We start from the raw sequence: 23,638 nt of genomic DNA on the forward strand, positions 1-23,638 counted from the left end.
AGGGGCTGCTGGCAGCAGCACCACCACAGCCCACACCCAGGTCTGTGTGTGGCCATGGTGGGGCACGCAATTCTTATGTCTGAAAATAGCGCTGACAACATGCAAGGAGCCTGAGAGCAGCCTCTAATGAGCTGCTTGCAGTTGCTGTTGTCTTTTGTGTGGAGCCTTGTCCTCGGGAGACTACAAGTCCCTTCACGCAGGGTGAATTTCAGTGGTGACAGGAGGGTGTGACACACACTGTGACTTGCAGTCTGTACGGACTGGCATTCACAAGGGGTCTTGGATGTTTGCATTTTGAATCCAATGTGCGTGAAGTGACGTTTGGTTGTTTCCTTCTAGGAGATAGAAGAAGATGGCCTCTCGTGCCGTGACAGAGCTGGAGAACACCAAGGATTGCAGCCAAGCTGGGAAAGCTCTCTTCTGCCCTTCCCATCCCACAGAGGAGCTACGGCTGTTCTGCGAGCAGTGTGACCAGCCTGTGTGCCAGAACTGCGTTATAGACAGGCACCGGCAGCACCTGTATGACTTCACTGGCAATGTTATCCGCAGGCATGGGGACAGCCTGCGAGAGGTGCTCAAAAACACCCAGGAGCACATGGATACCCTAAAGGATGTGCTGAGCCAGATTGATGACAAGGGCAGCGCCATCCACAGTCGTGCAGAGGCTGTGGCCACAGAGATCAGTCTGTTTGCCAGTGGGTATGTGAAAGCAATTGAAGAGCACCGGGACCGGCTGCTGAAGCAGCTGGAGGACTTAAAGGTGCAGAAGGAAAACCTGCTGCACTTGCAGAAGGCCCGGCTGCAGCAGCTGCTTCTGGACATGAAGACCGGTGTGGAGTTCACGGAACGCTTGCTGACTAGTGGCTCGGACCTGGAGATCCTCATCACCAAAGGAGCAGTGGCAAGTCGGCTGGCAAAGCTGAACAGCATTGCTTACAACACTCGCCCCAGCGTGGATGATGGGATCCAGTTCTGTCCCAAGAAGAGGGCAGGGCAGTGTGGTGGTTATGAAGTTTTTGGAGTTGTTCTCAATAAAGCGGTTGATCCATCCAGATGTACCCTGCACGGGGAAGGTAAAGGGGTGCTTTACAACAGCTGAATGGGAACTCATTGCTTCCTGAAGTCACCTCTCCATTCTATGTACCAACACGGGGTGCAGCTTGTGGCATTGATGGCTCCCTGCTCTCCAGGCATTCCCTAGGGGCAGAGATAGAGCCCTGCCGGGGGTTCTATTTCTTGCTGGGGTCCTATGGGGGCCGTGCTGGACAAGGAGACCAAGACATCTCCCCAGCTAGATGTGACAATGTACTGGAGCTGCCTTCTGAAACATGACTGACCTCAGCACAGGCTGAGGTGTGAGGAGAACAAAGACCATGACTAGCTCAGGGGTGGCAGGATGTGATGCTCACCAGGTGGCCTCAGATGTTCTGCAGCACAGGTCCAGACAAATTCCTACTGTGGCTGAGCAAATTTCCCTTGCAGCTTCTGGTGAGATTGCCATGGGAATAACTAGCATAGGTGGTTTCGTGGTTGTTTGCCTATTAAGGATTTGGAGTAAGGCCAGTAAAGAGAGAATGTTCAGATCAGCCCTCAGAGTACAGGACCTCTGGTCAGCTATGGCTTGCACAGGGCAGATGAGACAGACCCAGGGGTCATTTGATCCTTTCCATGCCAAAATGCAATTGCTGAGGTTTCTGGGCTCCACACTGTTTAGTGGGGTTGTTCCTCCTCCCTTCTGGTTGCATGCTGCACCTTGAGACCTTCTGGGAAGGCACTAGCTGGGCTCAGAGGGGCAGGCAGGAAGACCTCCCTGGTCCATACAGATGTCCGAGCTAAGCCTGCCCAGTAGGTGTCCACCTACTCCGCCCACAGGTGTCTCAGCACCTGTAGGTGTCCACTCTCTCCTTATCCCCAGTCATATATTTACTTTTCCCTGGGAGTGGAAGGAGCTATACATCCCAGTAGTAAAGTCCTGGCTGTGCTCTGGTGGGACTGCAACACTACGAAATGGGGGGACACTATCAAGTTATAGTTGTTAATCCTTCTGGTCCTGTTTCTCTGACTTGCAGGTCTCCACAGTGCCTGTCAGAACCAGTTGGCTAGTTTTACCCTGCTCTGCAATGACTTCATGGGTGAGCGGATGGTGCGAGGAGGAGAGGCTGTACAGGTCACCATCATCCACAAGGACAAGAGGGACTGGTAGGTGTTTCACCTGAGAACTCCTCGGTCACTGGGTTTGCCTCTCTGCCTCACTTACCCTGGCTCCCTCCTTTACTGGGCAGGTGGGAGGACATGCTTCAGCGTGCAGGTCAGAATCTATAGGGGAAAAGGCACAACTCTTCTTCCCACGGGTATAGCAGTGCTTCCTACTGGTTGTATTCGGCTGTGTGGAGTTTGAGAGTGCTGGGTCAGGTTTGTATTGACTCTTTGAGTGACATGGGAATTCTTAAAAGATTCAGCTCTCAGTGGGGGTTAGACATTGTCAGAGTGAGCTGTTGCTCCTTCTCATCCTTACCAGTAGACACCCAGGGCTCCTGCTTTCAGTAATACCTAATGAGTGTGAAACACCACAAGTCCAGAATGACTGTCTTGAGTCAGATGGACAGCCCACCAAGCCCAGGAGCCTCTGACAGTCAGTGGTAGTGTCTAGTTCATGCTCTGAAGAAAGAATCTGTGTCAGGACTTTATCATGCTTTCTCCTGTAGTTGCAACTGCTGAACGTGGTTGGAGGTTTTCTAGCAAAAGCAGGGAAGACTGCAGTTGAGCTCCTAAGTGTTCCCACAATGAAAATGACCAACCAGAAAAAGTGATTTTGTATTATTCCAGGACATACTTATTGCTATAAAGCAGCGAGGCACAAATGCAGAACCAACTGGGAGTTGATTCTTAAGGAAAAACATCTATTCTGTTTTGTAGTACATACAAAGTAGCTGGAGCAAGATGCTAGCATAACTTGTTCCAGGAAAGCTGTTGGCTGATGAAAAAAAGGGACAGAATACTAAAACTCCTTGCTGTGAGGAAGTGTTGACAAGGCATAAAGAAGCAGTGCTGGCTGCACTGATGCTTATCAACAGAGCATCATTGTTCAAGATGATTGTTCAGTGTACCTACCTGCCTTAGGCACACACAATGTAGGAAGGTATGCAAGAGGACTGTGTGGACTTTGCTTGGTGGAGTAGAGGTCGCTGTGGCCACATTAACCCAACTTCTTGTTCTTGTTGGTATGCAGTTGCTACATCTGTCTGGCTTTGGGTTGAGGCCCAGCAACTACAGGAGGCCGTGAAGTATCACCACACAGTTCTTGGCAGGAAATTATGTGTAGGCAGCTGATTGATGTGTAGTGGTGGGGGATGGTGAATACAGCCTGCAAATCTGGAAGATTATAAACTGTTTTGAGATGCAATAGAGTAATTAGTGGGGATTAGGAAGAGCACTTTCCCCTATGCAGAGCAACATGATAATTGTCTCTGGAAAGGTCTCTCCTTCTTTCTGTGAATTAGGCAATCAGTCCCTTACTAACTAGCTGACGCTTTCTCCCTGGCACTCTGCCCATCAGGGTTCCTTGTGAAACCCAGCAAGCTTCACTTTGGTCCCTTCACCAGCAGGGACCTAGAACTCCTCATAGGATTGTAGAGAAGAATTGGGATCAATGCAGCTGGGACAGTGGTTGAAGCAATTCAAATCTGCCCCATTTTATGTCCTGTCTTGTTCACGGGCCATTCTGGAGGTAACTGCTCTCTGAAGCTGTGAATGTACCCCATTTCTGAGGGCTCTTATCTGATGGGATAATCTGACCTGCAAGTGCACTGTCTGCTATCTTCTGCTTTTTCAGTGCTCGGGGTTGCTACAAATCCTTGCAGTGCAGCTAGCTTTGTGTGACTTCCTTTGTATGGTTATTGCAGGTCCCAGCAGCAGGCATGTGTGAAAGCTACTTGATGCCTGAGCACTGCTCATGCACCCTTTTAAGCTCACTTGAGGCTCACAGCTGCTGAACAAGACTGAGGCTAAGGAACTGACCACAAATCTAGGCCAAACAGTGGTTCACATGTCGAACAATTTTCTGCCAGTCACTGATGTCTTGGACTTCTCTTTGTTCCTAGTGCAGTCAAGCCAACAGTGTGTGATAACAATGATGGGACCTACCACATTTCCTACAGCCCTGAGGAGGCAGGCTTGTATGCTTGCTGCGTCTTTGTGAAAGGGCAGCATGTGCAGGTAACCTTTCTTGTTTCTGTTGCACTGCTTCTTCTTTGCCTGCTTTTCTTTTCGAAGTATTTTCTTCAAATCTTTCTAAGGATTGCCTCTGCCACTTAGCAGTTTTGGACTGGACTTCGTGATCTGTGACTGACAGGATCACAGACACAACATCTGATAGCATCCACTGTAGTAGCCTCTCTGCTTGCTTGTCCTCTGCAGGGCTCTCCATTCACTCTGACGGTGAAAACCAAGTTCCGTGAGCACCAAGGCGTGTTTCACTGCTGCACATTCTGCTCAAGTGGAGGGCAGAAAGCTGCTCGCTGTGCCTGTGGGGGGACTATGCCTGGTGAGTGCCTAGCTCTCCCCATGCTGCTGGCAGCAGGAAGTTTTGTTGAATTTGGTTCTTCCTAGTGTCGAGAGGTGTGAGTGGATACTCCAGCCCAACTCCTTCACTGTACATGCACCAGGCCTGTGATAACCTGCATGTACATATCTTCTAGCAGAATGAGACTGCAGCAGTGAGAAATGCAGCTCACCCCACAGACAGAGAACTGAGTCAACTCTGCAGGAGACAGAGTAGAGCAGCTCTGTCATTCAGCCCTTCCCAGAGATGCTAAGTAGCACTGTGTCTATACTGTTCCTGTTCCAGTGCTGGCAGGTTGGGAGCTTCCAGGCTGTGTCACACTGCTCAAAGCTGTCCTATCATGGAATCATAGAATCACCAGGTTGGAAAAGACCCACCGGATCATTGAGTCCAACCATTCCTATCAAACACCAAACCATGCCCCTCAGCACCTTGTCTACCCGTCCCTTAAACACCTCCAGGGAAGGTGACTCAAACACCTCCCTGGGCAGCCTGTTCCAGTGCCCAATGATCCTTTCTGTGAAAAGTTTTTTCCTGATGTTCAGCCTGAACCTCCCCTGGTGGAGCTTGAGGCCATTCCCTCTTGTCCTGTCCCCTGTCGCTTGGGAGGACAGGCCAGCACCCTCCTCTCCACAACTTCCTATGGAAAAGTCTCACTCCTCATTTAGGATGAGAGTTCAACTTGCTTATTTGTTAAACCCAGCCAGCTTGCCTGCCCTTGACCTGCATGTGATGTTCTGTATTTTACATAATTTAATATAGAACAAACCTCTTTTTCTGTGCTTGTTCTGTATCAACCTGTAGCCATAGCCATCAGCAGCTGGCACAGGGCTCTGCAGGTCTGTGTTTTGCATTACTCAGCAGGCAAGGGAACCAAAATCTTCAGCTTTCCAGAGTGACTGAAACAGGGAGGTTTCCCTTTGTTGCTCTCCTTTCTTTAAGGAGCCCTGGAAATTCTGGCCTTGAATAAGCCATGCCGTCAGCAGCACCTAACTCCCGATCTTAGAGAAGTCCTGGGGCTGAAGCCCTTTCTGAAAGCCTCTGACATGCTGGGACTTTCTGTCCCACTTTTGATTGCTTCTTTTCTTGCAGGTGGGTACCAAGGCTGTGGCCATGGCTACGGCCACAAAGGTCATCCTGGCTGCCCCCACTGGTCGTGCTGTGGACAACTGAAGAAGAGCTCAGAGTGTTTGGGAGGGCCACCCAGTGACCTCTCACAGAAGAGTTTGCTCAGGACAGTGACGCTGTGAGCAGCCAGGTGAGCTCCTGTGAGCCCAGGGCACTGCTGCTGGTTGCTGCATGAGCACAAACCCTAAGGATCCCTGCGATCACTGCGTAGCCTCGCTGCCAGGAAAATAACATCGTGATGTGTGTGAACTGAGAAAGAGGAATGTGGGAAAATAAAATTGTGCCTTATATTTCACTGGGGACTGTGTATGCAAAGTTGTTTGTGCTTGAAGAGGAGCAAATGTTAGGATTAGTGCTGATGCCCGCACTTCGGAAGATCAAGGCCTGTGGGGTCAGGCTCTGAGGGGAAACTCAGTTTGAGCAGTTACCTCAGCGGAAGGTGCGGAAGGTCTAGATCTGTCTCATTCTGCAGGATCGACAGTCTCTGCTGTCCTTTGTGAAAAGGCCAAAGCTGCTTGTTGGGGCACATTCCAGAAGGTTTGGGTTTTTGCCTTGGAAAGGCTTGGCAGCCTGAATATGACTTCTGCCTCCCTATTAGATAGGCGACATGTATAGCACAGTCACGGTCCTTGGAACTGCTGCTGTGTTTGCAACTCTTGTATTTTCTTCAAGTAATCTGTAGTCTCATTACAACCTCCCTGCAAAGCAGGAGCAAGGCAGGTTAGCAGTGCATCTGAAGGAAATAATAGAATCGTATAATCAGAATGGTTTGTGTTGGAAGGTGCCTTAAAGCCCATCCCATGGGCAGGGACACCTCCCACTGGATCAGGTGTTGTTCATAGCTTCATCCAACCTGTCCTGGAACACCTCCAGGGATGGGACAGCCACTTCCCTGGGCAACCTGTGCCAGTGCCTCACCACCCACACAGTAAAAAAATTCTTACTAATATCTGATCTAAATCTCCCCTCTTTCCGCTTAAAACCATTCCCCATTGTTCTACCACTGCATTCCCTGATAAAGAGCCCCTCCCCATCTTTCCAAGGAAATCCAAGGAAAAACCACAGTGCTGATGGGATCAGGAATTAAAATGTCATTCGCCCAGTCTGTACATTCTCCATGGAGACAGTGTGGGACATAGAGCTGCTGGGGGTGATGCAGGAGCCAGCAGAGTACCCAGCTCACCAAAGGAAGACGTGGGAGCAGAATGAGCATCAGCAGGAGCAGACTGGCAGGTGTCTGTCCTGAACTGGGACAACAAGATGAGAGCAGCAGAAGGAGACAGGAAGACAGCACAACAACCGGATTTGGTTCGTGCAATCTTGGCAAGGTTCTGTTCTTAGAAGTCTTGTTTTCCACAGGGAAGGGGACAGTAACTCCAGTGCTTGTGTGCGTGCGGCCAACCTGAAGCTGGGTAAATGGCATATGCGATGAGGAGAAAGATGCGCTTTCCTGGAAGGGCAACTGCCAACATGCAGGTTACTATTAGCCACTTGCCTGTGTGCAGCAGACACCTGGGCTGCCTCCCTGAGCAAATCACATGTGTGTCATTGAGACTGGGAACACTACTGCCCTGGGGGTAACCTCCCTTGTAGGTGTGTGTTGCTAGAGGCTCCTAATACTGCCTGCAGAGCTGGGGACAAACGTCTGACTGTTGGGCACTTGGGGAGAGGAATGCTGCTCCAGTGTCAACAAGGACTAGTGCTTGCTTTCTGGCTGATAAGAGCTGCCTTGTGAATAGTAGAAAACTGTGCTGTCTGCTTGCTCAGACCTAAAACACTCTCATTTGTTCTTCGTTCCTCTTACAACACTGGTTTTGGAACCTCTTCTTCCCAGCAAAAGAGATGAGAAAGATATCCTTATGCAAATGCTGTTTATAGTTTTCTATTAATCATCGAGAAAGAGCTGTCAAACAAATGGAGAAAGGTTAGGCAGTTTAAACCTCCAAGTTAGGCAATATAAGTCTCCAAGTTGCTGACTTTGAAATTTCAAAGAGAAAGTTTAATTTGAGTTAACCTTTAATGGAACAAACAGTAACTCATTCTTACCCTTGCTACATGCAGAGTCAGTGCTCAGTACAGAATATGATGTAAAAGAAAATACCTGATTTTCTGTGTCATTCTATTTCTTGTCCATCCCACTATGTGAATTGTCCTCTCTCAGAGCTTCCATGCTGTATTGCAAAGGGAACATGTAAGGACAGCACCTCCTTCTAGGCACATAATTTCTGTCTAAAGACATCTTAGTCCTCTCAGACAGAGGAATGTGTTTTCTCTTTGTGTTAGGCATCCTCTACACACCCCGCCACTGACATTTTCCAAGAAGCTGTTTGTGAGAATTGCACCTGCAAGCTTACAAACCCTACGGTGAACTGCAATTGGATTGGGCTGAGCTCTGCATGGGGAAAGCAGTTTTCAGATAGCATGGGGTACTAATACTGCCACTGTCAGGCCCTTGTATTGATTTTGTGTGTGTGTGTGTGTGCGCATTTGAAGTCAGTCCCAGGGATTACAAAGCATTGAGTGCCTGCCACTCTGTGTTTGGGCAAAGAGGGATGTGCATGAAGAAAGCTTGAAGAATCATGTGCAGAAAAGACATTTAATGACCTTAGTCGCTTTGTGAGGGTTAGGTGCAAGTGTCCTCCTATTATTTGCAAGCAGACTTCAGTGTTCATTGCTAAGAATGCTTTGCCAAATGAATATATCCTACTGATCTGCTGGAGTCTCATGTTGAGTCCCAAAAGCCATCCCCAGACATGGCTTCCAGTGCTCTGTTGGTAATTAGCCCTAGGCAGGTGGTGGATTAGGAGCTGTAGTTAATCTGCTGGGCTATATGACGTTATTTCTGACCAGATGGTCCTCGAGATAACAAAGGTATTTTCAAGAGAGATATATATGCAGTGCTGGGAGAATGGCACAAGTAAATATGTATACTTTTCCCAGGACAAAAGCCCTTGCTGATAAAACTGCCTATCTCCAAAGTCTGGAAAAGAATAATAATTAAAAAAAAAAGTAAAATAAATGGTGATATACATGAGGATGGGTTTTGTGGAGCAAGAGAAGAAGGACTTCTTCCCCAGACAGGGAAAACAGAGTGTAGCTGGAAGAACAATGAAGCAAGAACAAGAGACTATGCGAGACCTGGAAGAGGCTCTGCAACCTGGAAGACTCAATACAGAGTGCTTCAAGGGTCACGTACCATGCTAGGGTATCTTCCTTTCTCAGAGGAGGCAAACCACACCAGCAATATGCTGCGTCTGTAGCTCTGTGCATGTGTGTCTAGTCTGTTCCTAGAAGTTTGCAGGAGCAGTGCAGAAGCTGACTCAGCAGGGCTTCGTGGCCTTCCCACGGCAGGAGGTGATTCACAAGGGGGCACTGACCATCTGGGGTGCCACGTCAAGACAGACCCTGGCAGTGACCCACAGGCATTGTAGGGGGATTTGCCTCTTTTCAGCCAAGGGTGGCTCACAACCTCCCTGTTTTGAGAGATGAGGACTCGTTCTGAGTACTTGTGCTTCCAGCTTCCCTTCAAAGGCAGGTGAGGCCAAGGACAAAGCTGAAAAGTCAGTGCCATGCTCTCCTCTTTCCAGCCTTCAGAGTGGGACCATTAGTGTTCCCAGCACCGGTGCTTCTCAAGCACCTCTTGACACTAATTTTACAGATGTGGGAGCACGAGGCTGGAAAAGTGTCCAACATTTTTGGCTAAATCCCAAGGATAACTTTCGTCTCTTTCATCCTGCTTGGCTGCCTTCATCTCTTTTGAGCACTCCATCAAACTTGGCTGCTTGTCAGCTTACCACAACTCCATCTTCTCTTGCTTCTCCTCCTTAACTGACAGTCCCTTCAGCTTTCCAGCGTCACTGAAAGAAGGCATGTGCTTCCTGCAAGTAAAGGCACTCTTCTAACTGAATTATTGTTTATGAACTAAAAAAGCAAGTTGTATCATGAAGGGCAGAGTGACCACAGTCTGGTTCTTGTATCTGTGCCCAGACCACTGAACATCTTCTTGGGCCATGACCCACCTTCAGTCCTTCCTGCCCGCACTGTTCCCTCACGCAGACAAGAGGCAGCACATGCTGTGGCCAGCTCCAGGGCACTAGCCGGTGAGCTCCATAAAACTGGTAATGCTTCGTGCCCGCTATTGCCTTCTCCTCAATCAAGGCAGCTGATGTCTGTCTTCTCCAGGTGCTCACCAGCTTTCACAGACTGTGTGACACCAGCTCTGGCTGCCAAATTTGGTTGTATTTCACTAATAAATTAAAAAAATGGTGAAAGCTGGGGAGAACACATGGTCACAGATCCTTGATGGCTTTGGTAAATACCCTGAATACTTCTTGTATTTTACAGTGTACACATATGGAGAGGGATAGGCTCCAAGAGGAGAGCTGCGCAGTAACTGATTTGTTGTTCTCCCAGGGTGTGGGACTTGTCATACCAGGGCTGCCTGTGCCAAAGAAACAGACCTGTTTTTCCAAAATGGAAGTAACCTGATTGTTGACTACGCAGTGAGGTTTGCTGCGGCTGTGACCTGGAGTCAACTGGGGCTGCAAGGGGACACCTCTTCTGCACACTGTACAAAGGGCAGCCGTAAATTGGGTGTCACTGAGGGCAACAGGATATTTCTTAATGTGCATTTCCCACCAGGGCACTATGGCCTAGAGCTGTTCTTAGCTGGTTGTAGTGCTCTGCTAAATTACAACAGGTTTAGTAATCAGAGAATACTACGAAATAAGACAGATTTATTTTTTCAGGTTTAAAAGGGGTTATTCCATGCTAAAGCAGAAGGGAAGTGAAAAACTTATAAAGTCTGCTTTCTACATTTAAACTATTGCAACAACCAAAGAGTGACAGTGATTCTCAGGTGAAAGATTTCCTCTCCTTGCTTTCATTCAGAGACCAGAGGACAAAGAACGTGCTTTCAGTAACAGCCAAGAGTGGAGCCTTAGAAGTAGGTCCTGTTCACACCTCTGCCACAGACCTTGCATGGGACATTCAGGTAGCTCCTTTCCCTGGGGAGTGATTAGCTTTGCAGTCAAGTACTCACATTGAAGTAACTCATGAATGGCTGAATATAGTCAATGCCTAGTCACTCCTGAAAGGAGAAGGTCCAACCCTGGCTCCTCTGTCCTCACTGAGGGCCATGCAGACCTGTCCCACCAGAAGCATCACTGGGTGTGACACTCCCATCATATGGTGAGCCAATTCAATGCCCTAGCCCGGCATGAAACCATTTGCTTTCTGATTTTACTGTGTTTCCTAGCAGGTAATTAGGCTTAGTGGAGGTTCAAATCTGTGCTCTCATCAGCGCAGCGTGGTGAGATACAGGAGAAGGTTCAACACAAACTATGACATTTAACTTCGTCCTGGCATGAGGAGGCTGGAAGTGGCGAATCCTGGCTGCTAAATGCCTTGGAATACAGTTTGCTGACTTGGGTGCCTGTACAAGACCCACAGCCTCTTCCAGCCCCCTCTCTGCTGTACAGAAAAGTCTGTGACATGTCATTCACCACATCTGGCTATGTTTCTCCTTTGTAGAGGTGAACAGGCTCCTTTGGCATTGAACTGTGGTCCAAAAGACCACACTTCTGAAATCTCATACATGCACAGCTAGAAGGCTACTGCCCCCCTCAAGTCATTGTAAACCCTCATGAACCCTACTGAGCCTTTGCAGCTGGTTTGATCATCACTCACCAGTGTTAATTGATCTTGACTTTAACCTCTGGTTGTTGTAAAAAAAGTAATTTCTTTTTTGTTAGGTGTTGGACTGTTCCTAGCTCTGGGCATCCTCAGTTCTGCATGGGAAAGCTGCTCACCCCCACTAACCATCCAAACTTGCTGGAGATAGCTATGGACTGTCAAAAATTCCCCTTTCCACATCCTCCCTGGAACACAGTCCAGATGCAGATGACAGGAATCACAGGTCCCCCTTCAGGAAACTGAACACAGTAGTGCAAGCTACATTTCATTTTCTGCTCCTTTGTAATCTCTCTGCCCTGCTCAGCCTCTTCTGTCCAAAAGCTACTCATCCTGCCCTCAGTCTCGAGTGAAATCCTGCACAGAGAGAAAAGCATACAGGATCTGTGAGGGTTTCTTTCCTTTACATGCTTTGATGTCCACCATAAAGGCAGATCAGAGAGCAGCAGGAGCTGCCCTTGGGGAGGAGAAGTAGTTTGGTCTGGAGAAGTTCAACGGAAGAAAACAGCAGTCAGACAAGACACCACTGCACAACCTGTGTGGCTCTGGTGGCACTGATGAGTCTGGAGGGCTTCTTAACACAGCACAGAGAGGCAGGGGAAGATGTGCATTGCAAATAAGGCGAAGTAGGGGAGTTGCAGATGGGACCTCTCTGCCCAGTACCAACATAATTGGAGATTTTAGGAAGGACACCTGAGCTAGTCCTGGATATAATGCAACACACCAATGATGAGTGAGCTGTGGATCTACGGAGGAGACTACTGCACTCTGACCCCAGGATTAGCTGGCTACCAGAAGACAAACTGTGCTAATTTTTGTTTTAAATCAGACATGTTTAAACTCTCCCGTCGCCCCAGTGATTAATCAGGCCTCCCTGCTTTTAACTGTCCTGGTGGGGGGAGCTGAGAGGCTCCTTGCTTCCTCATTCCTCACAGTTCAATGTTTTGGCTCACCACTCCTTCAGTTATTTAAGCAGGACAGCCAGGTAGAATCATGTGAAGGACAGGGGCTGTGCTGAACAGTGTGGGACCTTTGGGCACCTGGAATCTGGCTTGTCTCCACAGGTACCATGACCATGGCATCCCAAGGCCAAGTCGTTTTCTGGAGGTATGGCATTATCCGCATCTACTTTGGGAGAGAGGAGGGAGGGAATTGCGTTTTCCAGATGCCTCAGCTGTATCACCCTGCTGCCAGGAGCTGTCAAGACAGCAGCTCTTTGCAGCTCAACTCTATACGGCACTCATCCAAGCTACTTGAATATTGGTACAGCTTACTTTATACAATCTATAAGGCCATGTAGCCGCCAGACACTCATATGCAGGTCATCAACCGTAGCCGGGATGGGGATGTGTGTCCTAGAAGCTGTGCATGGCTGGAATATGCTATCTCAGATTTGAATGCTGCGGTAGGTTAGGGTATTGATGGATTAAGAAAGTCTCTGTGTTCCTGCTGTTATAGTCTGGAGTACCAGTGGCTTGAGGAAAGCTCTACTTTCCTTCTGCTGGCCCTCAGACAGCTGCTTGTGTCTCCATCACATTGACGTGCTGTGGGCAGAAAGGCAAGAGCTGCTCTACAGGGTCAGGAGTAAAATCTGGGAAGATGTGCAAGCTGGTTTGTGCCTTTTGTTTCAATGAGTTTATTTCCTTTGGAGCCATTGACCAAGTCTTGGTGAACTACAAGCTGAGTTACAACCAGAGAAAGAAGTATCACGGAAAAGGCCAGAAAAATACCAACCTTGTGTCTTTATCTCCTGATTAGTTGAAAATAACCTCGGCCAGATGGCTAAACTAGTTGTCAAACTTGTTTCAGCCTCCAGCAGATGTGGACCAGGTTCGCATCTAAACCTGACTGCTTGAACAGAGCCACCAGCAAGCCATGTCTCTTCATCCTAGGTGTTGGCTCTTCCAGGCTGGCTGGAGGCTGAGGCTCCAGTGAGATGTGTGAAATACCCCTGCTTGCATTTTCTCCTGTCAAAAAGGTTTCGGCTGTTACGAGTATCTGTCCCAGCCAAGCTGAACAGCAGCAGGGAGTACAGTCCACGTGTGAACAGAGAAGACCTCTCACACAAGCCATGCTCCAGCTTTTCTCACATGGAGTATCAAGGAAAAACTGAATAGTAATATTACCTGCACCTTTTCACCGTTGAAAGTGAGATTGCCACCAGACATAGTACCACACAGTGTAAAGATCCACTGAGCATCATATTCCTCATGGTCTGGAATGCATGTAATAACCAGCTCTGTTATTCTCAAGAGGCAGCCCAGATGGCTTTTGTCAGGGAAATGCAATAACTGATGGGTGTGAAAAAAAAATGAATTCCTACCCCTTGCTGCTCTGAGAACCATCTTCCGGCTCTGCCAGCAGCTCCTCCTGCCCTGTGTGGCTGCGTGCAGCAGGTTACTGGGAACAGCAGGATTCTTCAAGGCCTTGGCCTCTTGAGGCTATTTTAAAACCGCAGAAATAGCCCACGGAGAGGGGAGAATTTTCCAGGAAGCTTTAGAGGAGCAGTGGGAGGTTTCTATTTGTTTCAGAAAAAAAAAAAGAAAACAACACAATAAGTAAAACTGAAGCACTGAGAAAAGTTGAGCTCCTCAATCATTAACCACTTATTGAAATGGAAAACTCTTCCTTTTGGGTCACCCCTGCCATGCTGGGGTTTTTTTCCACAGTAATCTTTGTCATAAGGAAGATGCAGGCGGTGGGGGTGGGGGGGGGTGTACTTTCAATCTCTTAATCTTCCAGGTTTTTTGATCCTCACAGCTCTAAACCCATTCCCAATGGAAAGCCTCCCCCACATGGAACTAGAGGTCAGGAGCCTCTGCCACCTGTCACAGTGGGGCTGTGGGGCTCTGTCCCTGGACTGTGCTCAGTGACGTTCAGGCTGCCCAGAGCTGCAGGAAAAATTCTGTTTGGCTGACCAGGAATGGGGCCACAGAGGAGTATTCCACAGGCTGCCAAAGAGCCGCCAGGAACCAAGGGCAGTGTCAGGATTCTGACTTGTGCAGCCCCAGCTGTTTGTGTCAGCCTGTTCCCATGGCTCCAAAACACTGGAAGTATAAAGGGTGCTGATGCACAGAAAATGGCTTTTTGCTTGAACTGCTGGACAGGACTGTTGCAAAACACAGCTGATGTCAGGATGCGGCTGGGTTGCCAGCTTCCTCCTGCGCTCCAGATTGACTCAATACACGAGGGGCTTGCAGGAAAGTTCTTTTTTTAAGGCCCTTGTGATTCCTGAATCTCACAGTTTCTGCGGAGGCATCTCCAAAGGGACTGATTTCCCATTGTCCCTAACAAGGGGTGTTGAAGTGAGCAGTGGCACCCACATACTCAAAATTGCCATCCCCCCTGTTACAGCAGAGCTGTTTTTTTCCATCACCCTTGCTGCTGCCTTGAACCACAGGTGGGAAGCACCTCTCTGGATTCAAATGTAGCAAGGTTCTGCAGCTATGGGAGCAGGTGGTGTCAGCAGGGGACAAAAGCAATGGTACTGGCGTGTTAGTGCTCGCTTGTGTTTGTCTGTGACACAGTGCTAGGGCAGAGCTGTGTTCATGACAAAGGATCCTTTTGAGGATGGGGGGCAAGTGTGGTGGCACATGAAATATTCAGGGGCTGCACAGGAGGGTGTTCTGGCTGCTTGTCCCGTGATGGCATTTATCTATGAAATCCTCCACAACCTGCAGGCAGCAACTCTTGGCTCCGAGCTATTTCTTCCCTACCCACTCTTGAGAAGGAGGATTTTAATCTAGAGGCTTGAGGGTGAGTCACAGCTGCTGTGAGATGTTGTGGCTGCTGCTTGCTCCAGGCATATGTGCTGTGGTCTAAGCCTGTGGTCCCAGGTGTGAGAGCTGAGGCTGATCACGGCAATCTTGGCTGAGTTTAACACTGCTATCTCAGTCTGGGATCAGTTCTGGAGGAGCTCCTCAAGGAGGTGGATATTATTCAGCATACGCACAAGGCTTGGTGTTAGACCCTAGAATAGGAAAGCTCAGGGTTGCCCCATGGTGGACCTGGCCAAGACCTCAAGTGACTCAGGGTAGAGCCCCATGGGACAAGACAAGTCTCTGCTGGGAGAGCTGTCACGCTGCAGGATTTGCGTGAGCCAACAAAGTCCTCATCCCACAAGTCCTCCAGGGGATGCAGTGGCTGATGATGGGTCCTTGGCTGCCTGATGCCCACAGATGGAGGATACCAGCTGCTTTCTTCCCCAACCAGGTCAGCTGTGACCACAGCTGCAGGGCACCAGGAGGGGGCAGGCAGAGAGCTGCTGCCCACCCTGGTTGCGTGTAAAAGCTGGTGAGGATGGGTAGGAAACCAAATGCATGACAACTCCTAGCTCTGAGGGCATTTAGGCACAGAGGTCTTAGTACAGATATGAATGTATATATGGACTCGTATGAAACTTTACATGGACTTATGGCACACTTGTGATGAAATACACAGTTCTAATCCTTTCTTCTGAGCATGCTGGCATTGCAGAAAGGCCTTCCTAAGAAAACTTTCCACTGGCTTTTAAGGGTGAGGATGGAAGGGAGGCAGTGGGAGGGCAAGCAAGATTCCTGTGATGTCTCCTCTCTTCTCCATCTCCTCTTTCTCTGTCCACTCTCATCTTCCCTTTCTCCCATCCCTGCTGCTCTCTGCAGGAGGGGCTTGTTCACAGGGTACAGCTCCCTAGAGCTCTGAATCAGCCCCATAACTCTGGCATCTGTAGTGATTCAGGTAAGACTGTGCGAGTACCTGATGCAGGCACACATTCATGTCAGGAGGAGCGGCGTGGCTGTACAAACACTGACGGGCTCCCATGCAGAAGCCTGCCTGATGTGTTGGGAAATGGTGTGCTGCAAGCCTGAGAACGCAGATGAAGCACAGTGGTTATTTTTGCGTGGGCAGGAGGACTGTGACATCTGGCAGCCTAGGCCTGTCTGGGGAGGGACCAGAGATGGGAAGAGGCAGCTTGGGAGCTTTTGTAGACAAAAGAACAGAACAAGCCCTGGGCTGGCAGCCCTGGATGCTAGTGTAGTGGCTGTGGCCAGCGCCTGTGCCTCCTGCAGTGTTGGCTCCCTCCAGCACCCTGCTAGGCTTGTGGAAAGGGGAAAGTCTGAGATCTCACCTGGAACAGTGGGTCCAGCTCTGGAGACCTCAGCACAAGGATGTGGAACTGTTGGAGCAGGACCAGGAGTGCCATGAAAATGATCGAAGGGCTGGAGCATCTCCCATACAAGGACAGGCTGAAAGAGTTGGGCTTGTTCAGCCTCGAGAAGAGAAGGCTCCAAGGAGACCTTATAGCAGCCTCCAGTGCTTCAAGGGGCTTCAGGAAAGCTGGGGACAGACTTTTTAGCAAGGCCTGTTGTGACAGAACAAGGAGTAATGGTTTTAAACTATGGGAGGGTAGATTTAAACTGGATATAAGGAAGAAATTTTTACAATGAGGGTAGCGATACACAAGTTGGTCCCTCACAAGTGCCATTATGGACTGCCCAGCTCATGCACCAGAGAGTGCTGAGAGGAGCATTCTCCACTGGGAACCGCTGCCTCCTCCCAAAGGCAAAGCCTGGGTCTCCTCTCCTCCACCTTTGATGACGAGTGCTCACCCAAATGCTCATCACTACTGCAGTCATTGAGGTCATTTCTTCACCAGTCCACTTTGCTCTAGGACTGAGCCTTACCCACCTCGACCTCCTTCTAGCTGGTGCCTCTGCAGATGTGCACCATCCATGTAGGGTATAAAAATAAGTGGGCTGTGTGGTAATGTTGTCCTTCCTTTTTTCCCCAAATAGCATGACTGTGGTTATTATTATCCTGGCTGTGGTGACTGCCCTGATCATCGGGTTTGGTGTCTCAGGTATGTGACTACTCAGATTCCTCACTGCTACGACAGCACGATGAACTTCTGCCTTACCTCTACCTCCACGTCTCCATCCTGTGCATGGGCCGAGGCGCGCTCTTGTGTAGAAGTGCCACCTATGTCCTGTTAATGAAGGCTCAATTATATAACCTATGTAGCAGATGGCTGAATTAAGACTGCACAGGCAACTTCAGTGCTGGCCTTTTTCGACAAGTTATGGGCCCGTTGCATTAAACCACAAGAACTTATGTTCTCCTTGTGAGCTCTTGTAGGTTTTGAATAACGCAGAGATTTGCGCACACTCACAGGTGTTCAGGGTGTGTTAGCAGACACCAGCAGTTGGCACTCAGAGCTGAGAAAATCTGTATTGGCTCTTAATTTCTGCAAAAACCTACCAGCGGGCCAGCCCCAGGCTGCAGTGGCAGCTGTGCACGTGAGACGTGCTCTGTGGGGCAGCTCCCTTTGGCCCCGAGAGAGAAGTCCTGGCCTGTGTTTTCACAGCAGAAATCAAGGGGTTTTTTTGTTTTGATTTTAGTTACCTGGCCATGTTAGCCACTGAAAAGCTCAACTCCATCTGTTGCTCCACAGAAAGCCAGCTGAGGTCAGGGGTGGATAAGCATAGCACGGCCTTTGCTGCTGGAGAGGTAGCAGTGTGTCAGCTGAAATTCCCTTGGGCTTGGAGCCCTAAACCTGCACATACAGAAAATCCTACACACAGTTGTGCCCCTTCTCCCAAATGGGAGGAGATGATGGTATTTACTGCAAAGTCAGCCTCTGCCAGGATGGGGCATATTCCCCTGCTTCCTCAGAGACAATAAAAATGTGCTGCTTTGGTGTTGGCCAAAATGCAGCCTCCTCAGGGCATGCTGAGTGAGGACAGCTAGGGAAGAGCTGCATGAGAAAGAGAGCCTGGTTCTGGGAAGAAGCTAATTCTCAGGCGTGCTGGTTAGGATTCAACTTGAGAAGTGATGTGTCCCCGAGGAAGGGAAACAATGACCTTTCTTAAATGAAAGAAAACATTTTGGATTCCAGTAAGGGTGAAAGAGCAGCCTCTTATTTCTCTGCCTGCATTACGCCTTGCAATGACATTTATATTGCATAAAGGGAGGTCATCACTAAGAAGAGATACAAATCCCATACTTTTCTGGCAGCTATAAAGAGAAAAATCCCTGATGCATCAAAGTAAGGGAGAAAACACCATGTCAATTCTTCTCAAGCAAATAAGAGGGGCTATTTTTCGAAGCACACCTCCTGCTAAAGAAATGCTCCTGTGCTTTATCTTGGTATATAAGCTGTGGGAGTTGACCTCTGCCAGCAGCACTGGTAGCTGCTACTGGTGCCCTTGTGATGTTACCAGTGCCCAATCAGGCTTGGGGTTGGTGCATGACAGCTGCAGCACAGCCTGGCCTTTCTCTGCACTCACCACCTCACCTTTCTCACACCACCTTGCTTTCTCCTTACAGGAAAACGTTCCATTAGTGTGACTACGCTGACATCTCCAGGGAACATTGGCCAGCGTGGTGTCCTAGGCTGTACTTTTGAGCCTGACATCCGGATGGGCAGCATAGAGATCCGTTGGACCAAGGCAGGAATAGCTGGGCTGGTTCACGAGTTTAAAGGTGGGAAGGACCACCTGCAAGAGCAAGATGCCTCATTTCAGGGCCGCACGGCGGTGTTTGCAGACCAGGTGATCGGCGGCAATGCTTCTCTGGAGCTTAAGGACGTGCAGCTCTCTGACGCCGGCACCTACTGGTGCTCTGTTACCACGGCCAGAGGAAGCGGGGCTGCAGTGCTACAGTACAGGACAGGAGGTGAGGAGAACAAGGAAGAAAATCCTGCTGCAAAATGCAGGCTAACGTGGCTTGGTCAGATCTACCCATGGTTACACCAATGCTAGAAGCTGTGAGCAGCGCCCACTCCTCGAGGAGCCACCACCAGGCCCTGCACACCTGAATAGGACTGGGCTTTGTTCTTTTTAACTTTTCCAGAGGTGTTTATGGCCTTACCTGCTCTTTCCACATCCTGGTTCCAGGAAAGTTTATTATTTTAATGTTCTTAGTTGTCTTTTTTTCTTTTAATTACTACGTGTAGTCTACCAGCTACTTAACTGACTACAAAGAGCCCCTAAGAACGGGAGTAACTACCTGATCTTATAACGATACAGATTTTATACCTGTTAAAGATAAAATGATAGCTTCTTCTCTCTAGAATAAGATATATTTCCAGCCGGAAGCGCTGCATAGTAAAAATAGTAAATTGTTTCCTATCTGTTTTTCTAATGTATTCAGTTTTTGAAAGACATACCATAGTTATCTGAAGTATCACAAATTTGCTAGGAGTTAATTGGTCACCTTGTTAGGAGTTAACCTTAAAACACAGAGAAACCACTGAATTTTCTCTTGTGGGTGCTTAATTCTTCTGAACTTGCTAGGCTTGGCCAGGATCTTCCCTTCTGGCACAGAGCAACGCGTTCCCACTGAGCTTGACAGTGTTTCACCCATTTCTGCCACATCTGGGCTTTTCTAATACAATCATGGCGAGATACACCGGCTGTATGATATGGATAACATGAGCCTGCACAAGTAGGGAGCCTTAGTGTTTCTCGGGCTGGCTTCTGCTGGCATCCCTGCAGTCCTAGCACATCTCTTGATCCTTTGAGCCCAACAGCTCAAGCCAGGAGAGGAAAAACTATCAGACCTTTCCAAATAAAAAAAATACAGTTTTAGGATGGGTGACCACTCATGTGGTGAGGCCAGCCATACCAAGAGTGTGGGGAGGTTTCTCTTGTGCTGTAGTAACCAGCAGAGCTTTTGAATGGGACAGGCTGCTTTTCTACAGGTCCTGTCTCCTCCTTCAGCCCAGTAAAGCCAAAGCACGAGGAAGCGGGCACCAGCTTCTGTGCAGAAGCTTGTGAGAGATGCCTTGGAGACATAGTCACTTCTTCATGTCATTCACAGGGAGCCTGTCCAGAAAGGCAGCGTTTAGCCAGTGTAATTTCACAGACTCTTATTTCTTACTGAAAGTGTTTGCTGCCCTGTTGCTACCTGAAGTACTTCCCCAAGCAGCAAAAAAAAGAAAGACTGCTGAGCTCCCAGGCCACTTATCTTGTAATGGCAAGTTAGAGTAGGTAACACCAATACCAGAGAGCTTTGGTTCACATGTGACATGTGCTTAAGTCATGGGGGAATCCGGACTCCTACCCATCCTCAAAACCTTCCAAAAGTGCCCGGTTTTGTGTTTGCTAGTTCAATGTTTAAGGTAACGCACACAGAAAAGGCCTTAGAGAGAACACATGAAATCCTGTATTAAGTTTCATTTCCATTGAAATTGGTGAACTCTGTTCTCCTAAAAGGTGAATATGAAGAGGTATGTTTTCCTATGACAGCATGACTAATAAAGTTTTATTTGAGACAGTTTTAGCTTTAAAACACAGCTGAGTTCATAATGGACTTTAAACCTTTTATTTAATCCAGGGATGTCAGTGTAAATCCTGCGGTTCAAGCAAAATGGAGCCTCCCTGGGCTTGCAGCCTCCTTTAGCACAGAGTCACTTTACAAAGCCAGAGGTGGTGGTCAGACTGCCCTTCAGCAGGGAGAGCAAGCCACCTTCCCCTGCCCCAGCCTCTGATAATGGCAATTATTTTTGGGACCTCTCTTCCTACCAAGAATAGCAGCCCCCCCACTTCAGCAGAGATGAGGAGAGTTGTGCCAGCTGCAGTTCCTCCCCAAGGAAGCCAGGCAGTCGCCAGACAGGGGTTGTCTCAGGCCAGCCAGGTCCTGACCCAGCCTCCTCTGGGAGGTGGGAGGTCCAGCAGCTCTTGGAAAATGATTGGTTTATGAGCTTGGGACCCAGCTCGTAACTGTTAAGCAGAAGTAGTTAGAGACATTAAAACTGTGCAATGAGCTCAACAGATCCTTATCGAAGTAGAAGGCCCTGTCCGAGGAGTCTTTAGAGCCCTTGACATCATCCATCATCTCCCCTGTAGCTCAACCTATACAGACCCCTGTCTGAGCCTCCGTGTCTGGTTTGGTTACGTGGGGTGCTGAGCAGCAAGTACTCTAGAAGTAATAGGGACTGCCAGCACAGTAAATGCAATTGGCTGTTTCACGCACAGTTCCTCGTCGTTTCCTGGTGTCTGACTCTCTCCCTGTTTTCCCTCCCAAAGCCTTCACCATTCCCAAGGTCCAGGTGGAGAACCACAGTGGCAGGGACATGCTGCAGTGTGAAGCACCACGTTGGTTCCCTGGACCTGCTGTGCGCTGGCTGGCCTACAGCAATGCTGGGGAATACCTACCTCACGTTGCCAACACCAGCTATGAGCTGAATGCTGACAACATCACTCTGAAAGTGGTTTCCTTCCTGCACAACATTACTGCTAATGCCACCTACACCTGCGTGATTGAAAACAACATTGCCAAGGCTACAGGCAACATCAAGGTGACAGGTAGAGTTTAACATGGCCCAGAGACCACAGGTGTAGGGGAGAAGAGATTTTAAACAGTGGACCTGTGTGTGTTGTGGGGTTCCTCCAGCATCCCCTCCCCTATGTCAGTAAACAGTTTCAGTCAAGGAAGGGACTGAAATCCATAGTTAATCCAAGCTTGTGTCTCTGGAATGAGGAAAAGGGTCTGTGTTTGGTCCTGCTATTTCAGGTGTTTTCTAAGGTAACAATTGCTCCCTTGGCATGGGGACAGAACTGCCAGGGAACAGGAACAAAGGACGGTCACACTTCAGAAGAACATATGCCTTCAACTGTTAACCAAAACCAAACCAACCAACCAACACCCCAAACTTCTGACACTTTCTTTAGACAGTTCAGCTTAAATCCCTTTTGTGTAGCAAACCAGCAGTCCCCTTTAGATGTTACTTATGACAATCTCTGTTACTCAAGCCTACTCTTTTTACTTAAAAGGCCAAATTATTCACAGGAAAGCGAACTTTTCCCAGAAGCCTGAATATCTTTTCCTGTTCTATGCGAGAAGGCTCATAGCTCTTCTACAGTGAGGGCTTCATAGTAGTGGGTCTCCAAGCACAAGCAGCAGTCTATCTTTATCAACATTCAGAGAAAGAGGTAGGAGTAAATTCATGCGCCTGCCATGTTCCCCATTCTAGTAGCCTCTCACCGTACTTCTGCTTACAGATTTCAGCATTACAAGAGGGACAAACCTACAGCTGGTGAACCCAAATGCAGAGTCAGTGTCCTCCTCTCTTCCATGCTGCCCCTGGATGCTTCTGCTTTTCCTCTGTCTGCTATCAATATAAAGCCCCGTAACAGTTGGATACACTGCTGGATGTGGAGGTAAGCTTGGAAAGTATAGGTCATAAGCATATATGCTTTGTCTAAGTATATGCAGACCCTTGAGTTTTGTTACCTACCTCAAGTCTGCCAGAATGGGAGGACATGTCTTTCCCCATCCTTCCCCCATTCCCAGCCTAAAGTGGGACGTATGGCTTGTCCCTCCCATAGTCTTCCTTCTGGCTTCTCTCATCACTTTCAGCAACTTTAAGAGATTCTTCTCTTCTACAGTTGTCTCTCATCTCTTACTCATCCTCTCATTCTCCTTCCCTCCTCAACCTTCTCTCTGACCCAAAAGATAGACATCTTGCTGCTCTGAGCACCCTCAGAACCTTGGTTATAGTTCATGGCTGAAAGGCAGCATGCATTTTTTCCCATTTCCTTCCTCTTGAGGCTTGCTGCAGCACAAGCCTTGTTTGCACCCCCTTTATTCACACAACCCCTTTCATCGTGCAGCACCTTAACTAAAGGGTGCTGCACGAACCCCTTTCCCTAGGGTACCTCCTAGGGAAACCTTCAACATGGCCAGAGGGAGCTGCCAGCCTGAGCAATCCTACTTAGGCCTGGAAAAAGTCAAAGCACAGGGCAACTGCCTTCAGTATTCAGCCTTGGCTTTATGTGGTGATCTTGAGGTAAACGGGTGACGAGGTGGACAGCTACAGAAAATCAGCTAAAAGGTACATTCCTATCTTTTTGTGCAGAATAGTTATACAGCTAACCTGACAGCACGACACACTTCATGCTTTCCTCCCTCTTGGTCTGAGGACTTTTAAGAGTTCCTCCCTGTTCCAGAGCACATAGTAGCACAAAGACAAAGCCAGTTCATTTCTGTTATTGTTACCCATGCCAACAACAGGTACCTTTGGCTTCAGAAAGAGTGTGAGGAACACAATATGGAGAGTTGCATAAATAAAAGGGAAAACTCTGATCACAGAAACAATATGGTTTTTGTCTTCTGAAGCAACCCAGTGACCAGAACTCTGATCATGGGCAGAAGCTCAGAAATAAACAGGAAAAGGGCTTCCTGTAATACATCTGAGGACTGGTCTTTCAAACTCAGTACTAAAAGCAAGAAAATCTCAGTTCCCCCAAAAGAATGCCTCCTGTTTTGCACTTCTTG

The 23,638-nt window shown here is 48.6% G+C and overlaps 2 protein-coding genes across 3 annotated transcripts; both read left to right on the top strand.

Moving 5' to 3' along the window:
* The first annotated feature begins 184 nt into the window (after positions 1-184).
* On the top strand, positions 185-6,426 carry TRIM45 (tripartite motif containing 45). Of its 2 annotated transcripts, XM_069866743.1 has the most exons (5): positions 185-1,073; positions 2,070-2,199; positions 4,101-4,215; positions 4,417-4,543; positions 5,654-6,426. In XM_069866743.1, the coding sequence occupies exons 1-5, from the start codon at positions 353-355 to the stop codon at positions 5,809-5,811; spliced, it is 1,251 nt and encodes a 416-aa protein (XP_069722844.1). In that variant the 5' UTR covers positions 185-352; the 3' UTR covers positions 5,812-6,426. The 2 variants fall into 2 exon arrangements, with proteins under 2 accessions (XP_069722844.1, XP_069722854.1); XM_069866753.1 differs by lacking the exon at positions 4,417-4,543 and having other exon boundaries at positions 190-1,073.
* A 5,919-nt stretch (positions 6,427-12,345) lies between these two features.
* Positions 12,346-22,499, top strand: VTCN1 (V-set domain containing T cell activation inhibitor 1). The gene is made up of 5 exons (XM_069867227.1): positions 12,346-12,487; positions 17,155-17,219; positions 18,686-19,033; positions 21,388-21,666; positions 22,363-22,499. The coding sequence occupies exons 1-5, from the start codon at positions 12,450-12,452 to the stop codon at positions 22,482-22,484; spliced, it is 852 nt and encodes a 283-aa protein (XP_069723328.1). The 5' UTR covers positions 12,346-12,449; the 3' UTR covers positions 22,485-22,499.
* The last annotated feature ends 1,139 nt before the right edge of the window (positions 22,500-23,638 follow it).

Source organism: Phaenicophaeus curvirostris, chromosome 1 (genome assembly GCF_032191515.1).
Source record: "Phaenicophaeus curvirostris isolate KB17595 chromosome 1, BPBGC_Pcur_1.0, whole genome shotgun sequence".
Taxonomy (NCBI): domain Eukaryota; kingdom Metazoa; phylum Chordata; class Aves; order Cuculiformes; family Cuculidae; genus Phaenicophaeus; species Phaenicophaeus curvirostris.

What these genes read in the sequence shown, in the direction of transcription:
- VTCN1 (XM_069867227.1), top strand. Translation starts at nt 12,450, where the DNA reads ATGACCATGGCATCCCAAGGCCAAGTCGTTTTCTGGAG. An exon ending in GCTACAGTACAGGACAGGAG is followed by an intron (nt 19,034 to 21,387) that starts GTGAGGAGAACA and finishes TCCCTCCCAAAG; the next exon opens with CCTTCACCATTCCCAAGGTC. An exon ending in AGGCAACATCAAGGTGACAG is followed by an intron (nt 21,667 to 22,362) that starts GTAGAGTTTAAC and finishes TTCTGCTTACAG; the next exon opens with ATTTCAGCATTACAAGAGGG.
- TRIM45 (XM_069866743.1), top strand. Translation starts at nt 353, where the DNA reads ATGGCCTCTCGTGCCGTGACAGAGCTGGAGAACACCAAGGATTGCAGC. An exon ending in ATGTACCCTGCACGGGGAAG is followed by an intron (nt 1,074 to 2,069) that starts GTAAAGGGGTGC and finishes TCTGACTTGCAG; the next exon opens with GTCTCCACAGTGCCTGTCAG. An exon ending in CTGTGGGGGGACTATGCCTG is followed by an intron (nt 4,544 to 5,653) that starts GTGAGTGCCTAG and finishes CTTTTCTTGCAG; the next exon opens with GTGGGTACCAAGGCTGTGGC.